General features: G+C 48.9%; 1 protein-coding gene across 1 annotated transcript; it reads left to right on the plus strand.

The window, feature by feature from the left end:
- The first annotated feature begins 1,729 nt into the window (after positions 1-1,729).
- On the plus strand, positions 1,730-6,881 carry LOC117711578 (CMRF-35-like molecule 4). Its single transcript, XM_034507329.2, has 4 exons — positions 1,730-2,141; positions 2,662-3,024; positions 5,090-5,216; positions 6,371-6,881. The coding sequence occupies exons 1-4, from the start codon at positions 2,081-2,083 to the stop codon at positions 6,516-6,518; spliced, it is 699 nt and encodes a 232-aa protein (XP_034363220.1). The 5' UTR covers positions 1,730-2,080; the 3' UTR covers positions 6,519-6,881.
- The last annotated feature ends 582 nt before the right edge of the window (positions 6,882-7,463 follow it).

Genomic DNA, 7,463 nt, shown 5'->3' on the forward strand with positions numbered 1-7,463 from the left:
TTTTATGCAGGTCCCTTGTCTGCCCAGGGCTTCACTAACCAGCACAGTTCCTTGCAGAGTGACTGAACATCAGCATGAGGTACACTGAGGAGCTCAGCTATGGACCAGTACTTCTGAGCCCTTGTCCTCACTGAAGTCTTCAGCCCAAGGGAATGTGGCATTGTGTTGTCTTGGGTACATTGATTTGCCACCTGGAGGATGTTCTGTGACTCTACCTGGAATGTGACGCCCCATGACCACATCCCTCATATCTGGACCAGAGTGTGTGGACGGATCTCTTTGCTGAGTTAGTTATGGGTCATCTTCTGTGTTATGAGTCAAGTCATCTACTGAGGAAATACCAGAGGTCAGAGGTCATCTGTAGGACACACCCGAGTCTGAACCCCACATTCTCTGATCTCCGTTAGCTCAGCCAGGAGATGAAGTGCTCTTGTGCCCCTTGTTCAGGTCAGTACTGAGAATCCCCCTGTCTGCCTATTCCGTTCCTCAGGCAGAGATGCACTAGTACTGGGGTTACCTCCTCTGCAGAAGCATGGAGAAGTTGGGGTTACTTCTGGCCGATGCTCCTTCCTCCTTGGGCCCTCACACATTCTTCCCAGGCCTGTGACCTTTTGACCTGGTTCAAATGTCAAATGAACTGCAAGTCCGAACAATGCATTGTTCTTTTGTTCAGCCTTGTACTCCCTAGAACTAGATCTCACCTGCTTGTGCAAGGGGAGCCTTCAGCCCAGTGCCCATCTGCTTCAGCTGCCAGGGCACCATGGGGAACTTGCCAGCACTAAAGCCTCTGAGAGTCTCACCACTTAGCAGAAGCCTGTAGGCACAGGCATGCTGACTCTGAATCTCCTGCCCTCTTATGCTATTAGGACAAAGAGAGAGCTGATTGGATACTGTGGAGGTTTGAGTAAGAATAATCCGCCATCCCCCACCCACCACCCCTGCTCATATATTGGAATGTTTTGTCACCAGGGAGTGGAACTGTTTGAGTGGGTATGAAGGATTAGGGGGTGTGGCCCTTTTGGAGGAAGTGCATTACTGGGGTGGGCTTAGAGGTTTCAAAAAGCTCATACCAGGCCCTGCATTACTTGTTCTCTCTCTCTCTCTCTCTCTCTCTCTCTCTCTCTCTCTCTCTCTCTCTCTCATCTCTACTCTCTTTCTCACTTCTCTCTGACTGAAAATCAGGATGTCGCTCTCAGCTATGTCTCCAGGATCATACCTGACACACTTGCCACCATGTTCCCTGCCATGGTAATAATGGACTAAGCCTCTGAAACTGTAAGCCAGCCCTGGTTAAATGCTTTCTCTTTTACTAGCTGTTGTGGTCCTGGTGTCTCTTCACAGCAATAGAACAGTGACTAAGACACATACCAAGCAGTGATCATGCCTTAGAGTCCTGCAGTGAATACACGAACCGGTTTCTTTGCTCTTCTTCTTCTGATATTCTGTAGAGCATAAAGAAACAGTGGACACAGACAAAATGCAGGCTGATACCCTGGTGATCAATGAGTGAGAAGGAAGAGAGTGATACAGTGGCAGTGCATCTGCATTCTAAACTCTGATTAAGGAATCAGGTCACAGCATTGGTTTGACCAGCAGCATGAACCCAAAAATGTTGCTCAAGACCCCATGAACTAAGAGCTCCGTATAATCTGAATTTTGGAAGGAGGTGTTTCCTCTGTGGTCACAGCTAGAGCTAGAGAAGGTCAGCTTTCAAATCCACTCAGGAACCGGCTTGTCACAGAGGGTGGGAGACCTGACCTAATAAGGAAATGATCCCCAGGGCTCTGGAAGGAGGGTAGAGGCCCTTGGGTAAGGTCTAGTGACAGATGGCACCCTCAATCCATGGCCATGGGTGTCCCCACTTGCTAGGTGTCGTAGGGACAAAAGCCTCTGAGGCCTAGAACATCCACAGAGCCTTTCCTGCACCAGCTCATCTGGAACCTCACGTGGGAGCCAGGGACCAGGAAGCAGAGGACAGAAAGAAGAACTAGGAAAGAGGACATTCTACCATCTAGAAAGAAACAGCTGCTTCTCCCCTGTTGGCCCTGGTGTGGGCACAGGTGACAGCTGAGCTGAGGAAATGACCCCCAGAGGAATCAGGTTGTGGCTGCCTTCTGCTCTGCTCCTGTCTCAGGTCCCAGGTGAGCACGGGGCAGGTGTGGCTGGTGTACAGCTGAGAAAGGGGACTCCTGCTGTAAACCTGACAGGGCCATGGGAAGAGAGAGAGAGAGAGAGAGAGAGAGAGAGAGAGAGAGAGAGAGAGAGAGAGAGAAGTCAGCACAGGCAGAGGGGCCTAGAGAGAACGCATGAGGTTGGGGTGGGGTGGGGTGGGTGGGGTGGGGTGGGAAGGGCCCAGGAGTGATCATCCTGTGCCTCACAGATGCTATCAGGTTTCTGTGAACAACAACATCATGTCTCCCTCACCGGAGAGAGAGAGTCAGGACCCAGAGAGAGGGTCACCTGTGACAGGCATTGCCATAACTATATAATTTTATTAATTTATAATCTCTCTATAACCTCAGTCCTGACTTCTGGCTTGATAACGCCTGGTTTTTTTCTCACTATTTCCTCAAGACAAGAGGGTTTTCTAAGACCTGACCCAAGGGCAGACTTACTCCTCATCCAGCTGTGAGGTACTGAATTGAGATTTGTGTTTTCCAGGCTGTGTCCCTCTGCATGGCCCCAGCACTGTGACAGGAACAGTGGGGAAAACGCTGAGTGTGTCATGTCAGTATGAGGAGAAATTCAAGACTAACAATAAATACTGGTGCAGAGTTTCACATAATCTACTGTGCAAAAATATTGTCAAGACCAGAGGCTCAGAAGAAGCCAGGAATGGCCGAGTGTCCATCAGGGACCATCCAGACAACCTCACCTTCACAGTGACCTTGGAGAGCCTCAGCGAGGAGGATGCAGGCACCTACATGTGTGCGGTGGATATACCATTTTTCGATGGCTTCTTTGAGATTGATGACTCCTTGGGGATGGATAAGAACTTCAAGGTTGAGTTGTCCATCGTCCCAGGTAAGCCTCCTTCATGCCAGGGCAGCCTGAGTCCAGGCCTGTCATTCCCTCATGGAAGAAGGAAGCCATGAACTTTAGCATGGTGAGCTTGGTGAGTGATTGACTCAGGACAGGGAGTGTGAGTGTAAACATGTGTGGTACATGTGACAGTGTATGTGTACCAGTACACGTGTGTGCATGCACCAACAGGCACGCTGGGGAACCTGTGTTCTTAGAAACTATTTTATTATTTTATTTATTTGTTTGCTTGTTCATGTATTTGGTTGGTTATAGGGTCTTGCCCATGATGTCTGTGAGTGAACAGAGAACTTCTGGGTGTTAGTTCACTATTTCCATCTTGTGTGTCAAACTCAAGTCATCAGGCTTGGCAAGCAGGGGCCTTTACCCCCTGAGCCATGTCATTAGCCCCTGTTGGGAATTCCTGTGTGCACCATGGGGCAGTTTCAGGCCTGAAACTTTCTAGAGACAGGCTCTGAATCGATGGCTCTTTGTGAGTTCCTGTCCTGATAAGACAGGAGTCCTCTCTCCCCGGTGTCCTATAGTCCTGTCCCCAATCTCCATAAGCAAATGGTACCCAAGCACATCAGCTCACCTCTCCCAATGGCGGCTCTGACCTGGGACTGAGTGCACACTATCCTTCCAGGGAGGTTCTTGGGGTACCAGCTTCGTCTCTGGTTCTGGGACTTCTGAGAGACCAGAGACACAAGGAGAAGCCTAGACAGTGTGTGGAGCTTCTCTGTGCCCTGAGGAACCCACTCACCCCTCCAGGCTCCCCTGTGTCTCCCTTTCCCAGAAACCATTTACTGCTGAAAGAAACTCTGAGATCCCTCCAGGGTTCCCTTTCTATGGGCAGAGGGTGAGGAGGGATGGAAGCCAGGCTTTCAACTACTTTGGTCACCAATGTTCTTCATGTGTGCAGTTCCATCTCCCCTAATGAGAGAGAATTTTTGTTCCTAGAACCCTGAATCAGTACATCTTTTTATATGCTGGGATAATGACAGAAACTAAAGGAAGTAGCCAAACCTCTGTTAATCCCAGTTTTTCTTCTTCTTCTTCTTCTTCTTCTTCTTCTTCTTCTTCTTCTTCTTCTTCTTCTTCTTCTTCTTCTTCTTCTTCTTCTTCTTCTCCTTCTCCTTCTCCTTCTCCTTCTCCTTCTCCTTCTCCTTCTCCTTCTCCTTCTCCTTCTCCTTCTCCTTCTCCTTCTCCTCCCCCACTACCCCTCCCCCTCCCTATCCCACTCCTTCTTCTTCTTCCATTTCATCCTCCTTCTCCTTTTTCCTCCTCTTCCTCCTCCTTCACCTTCTTATTCTCTTTCTTTTTCCTTCTTCTCTCCATCTCAATCATCATCATCATCATCATCTGAGAGAAGTTATTGTGTAGCCCAGGTTAACCACGAACTCACTGTAGACTTAGGATTGATTCATCTTGAATGCCTGCTCTTCCTGTCTCTGCTTTTCCAGCAATGGAATTACAAGCATATATCAGCACAGCCAGCTTCTGGTTCCCGGTTCTCCATTTCCCTGCAACCTCCTCTGTGGGTTCGTTCTGAAGATGGGGAACTAGAATCCCACTGAGGTCCCCACTCTGCACTAGAGGCCACTCTCCACAGGGCCCTGCATGCATCTGCCTTTCTAGAACTTTCCATCTTCTCATTCCTCAGAGAAGACTGCCCAGTGGCCTGTGTGGCTGACACAGGAATGAATGGGCCAGGCAGACATGGAGTCCCACTACCCTGTTTGTCCCCAGAAGGGTGGCAGACAAGGAGGCAATAGATGTGGCTGAGGTTAGGTGGGACCTGGCATCACTGAGGTCTTGTCACTGATACTTAAACTCTCCTCTATAAGAAGACTGCCTTCATGTTTGCAAGTGTGACCCACACACTGTGCACCATGATGTGGGCTGGGCAGGAAATCCCTGACAGCACCCTGGTGTGGCCGAGGATCTGACAGGCTGTCGGACAGCTGTCCAGCATGGCCCTGGGGACCTGTGTGAAGCAGAGTGACAAAGGTTTCAGTGGGGAGACGGAGTGGAGGTCATGGAAACTGTCTTGTGTTTCCATTCTTAGCTCCAATCACAGGTTTGAGCCCTGGAAACGGTACAGATATTCTGGACTTGCCCATATCCTCACCTGTGCACACTCAGTCCAGTGTGACAACAGAGGACGCAATTCCTGCTCCCAGTCCACAGAATAGGTGAGGAACCCACATCCCTGAGGCCTTTGATGGGGGGAGGAATCATACTGGGAGAACAGAGGTAGAGAGTTTGTATCTCCCTCCCATATGCCCCTCCTGCATTTCCCAATCTCAGGCTGACCTGGGAGGGTCTTGTCAGCGCCAGTTGATTATCTAAAGATAAGGACACAGCAGTGACACTCGGATACAGACCCACTGACCTGGAGTTAGTTTCCTGCCAAGAGAGCTCTATCTAAACACAGCCAGAGCCTGGAGAAAAGGCTCTGGGGAGATGGTTCTGCAGGTAAAGTGCATCTGAGTGTGAGCCACACCACCTACAGGACAAGTCAGGCATCGCGGCACCTACTTGAAACACCAGAGCTGCTCTGAGGTAGAGACAGGGGGATGACTGCAACTCACTAGCTAGCTAGGTTACCTGGCAAGCTGCAGGCTAGTAAGAGATCCTGTCAGAAAACAAGAAAGATGAGTCAAGTATGGTGGCTCACAGCTTCAGTCCCAGCACTTGGGGGGCAGAGGCAGGACAAGCTCTGTGAGTGTAGGACCAGCCTGGACTACATAGTGAATTCCAGTCTAGCCAAAGCTGCATAGTGAGAACTGTCTCAGAACAAATACAAAGTGATGATTCTTGGTGAATGACCAAGGTTATCCTCTGACCTCTCCACATTCATGTACATACATGTGCACCTGCATACATGCATGAGCACACACAGACAATTCACTATGTAAAATAAATATGCCACTGGGTGTATTGGCACAAGCCACACAGAACTTGGGGATAAAGACAGATGGATCTCCATGAGTTTAAGGCCATTTTGGTCCACATAATTAGTTCCAAAAAAGATATGGCTACAAAATATTAAATAAATAAATAAATAAATAAATAAATAAATAAATAAATAAATTGGATGTGTTGAGTAGGTGGTGCCTGCCTGGTTTGAGGCCCATGGGCTTAGTCTGGAGAGAGCAGGCCAGGCCCACAGTTCAAGGCTACTTCTTGTGCTATGCATTAATCACACTGGTCATTCAGGCAGTCCTTGTCCTTGTCCCTGCCTAGATCTCTGTGGACACAGACCTGGGTAAGAGACAGGCACATAGTGCAGGGTATTATTGTCACCTTCTGGGAAGGGAGCTAACTGTGACTGTGTCCCTTACAGGTCTCTTCTGAGCAGCCTCTACTTCTGTGTCCTGGTGTTTCTGGAGCTGCCCCTGTTCCTGATCATGCTTGGTGCTGTCCTCTGGGTGAACAGGCCTCAGAGGTGCTCTGGGGGAAGCAGCGCTCAGCGCTGTTATGAGAAACAGTGAAGTCTGTTGACAGCGAGGCCCTGTCCCTGGACACATCTCCTCTGGTGCTGGGGACAACCAGTAAATCCATGGTTTTGAGAATGTTCTGAGACCTTTAGAAGATTCTTTTACTGTATGAAACACATAAAACAATGCACCCAATGGATACATATGTATTTAAATAGAATTTCAGGCTGGAGACATGGGTCAGTGGTTAAGAGCACCAGCTGCTCTTCCAGAGTTCCTGAGTTCAATTCCCAGTAACCTCATGGTAGCTCACAACTATGTATAATGAATTCTGATGCCTGCTTCTGGCATGCAGGTGTACATGCAGATGGACCACTCATATACATTAAATAAATAAAATCTATTATTAAAAATTAAGTAGAATTTTAATTGGATATCTTTACTTATTCTTTGGTCAGTTCACACTTGTGTACAACACTGCTCTTTCATATCCACCTCCGACCCCACCCTCTCACCTCCTCAGGCATGTGTTTCCCACTCCCCTTCATGTGGTCTCCCCTTTCTTTCCCATTCCCTGTTCTCTCTGTAACTCACTGAAAACAGTTAGTGCCCCCTGACAGAATGCTAGCTCATCTTGCCGACTTGGTCTTGTGCACATAACCACAGCTGCAGTGATGTAACCACAGCTGCAGTGATGTAACCACAGCAGCACCTGTGATGTAACCACAGCTGCAGTGATGTAACCACAGCTGCAGTGATGTAGCCACAGCTGGAGTGATGTAACCAGAGGCAGTGATGTAACCACAGATGCAGTGAGGTAATCACAGCTGCAGTTATGTAACCACAGCTGCAATGAGGTAACCACAGATACAGTGATGCAACCACAGATGCAGTGAAGTAACCAGAGCTGCAATGAGGTAAACCCAGCTGCAGGGATGATTCTGCAGCTGCAGTGCTGTAACCACAGCTGCCGTGAGCTTGTGATTGTGAGACAGTGCT

This window comes from Arvicanthis niloticus, chromosome 6 (assembly GCF_011762505.2).
Source record: "Arvicanthis niloticus isolate mArvNil1 chromosome 6, mArvNil1.pat.X, whole genome shotgun sequence".
NCBI classification, from domain to species: domain Eukaryota; kingdom Metazoa; phylum Chordata; class Mammalia; order Rodentia; family Muridae; genus Arvicanthis; species Arvicanthis niloticus.

Coding starts and splice junctions, on each gene's coding strand:
- LOC117711578 (XM_034507329.2), top strand. CDS start 2,081: ATGACCCCCAGAGGAATCAGGTTGTGGCTGCCTTCTGCTCTGCTCCTG. Junction 3,025..5,089: donor TGAGTTGTCCATCGTCCCAG/GTAAGCCTCCTT, acceptor TTCCATTCTTAG/CTCCAATCACAGGTTTGAGC. Junction 5,217..6,370: donor GCTCCCAGTCCACAGAATAG/GTGAGGAACCCA, acceptor TGTCCCTTACAG/GTCTCTTCTGAGCAGCCTCT.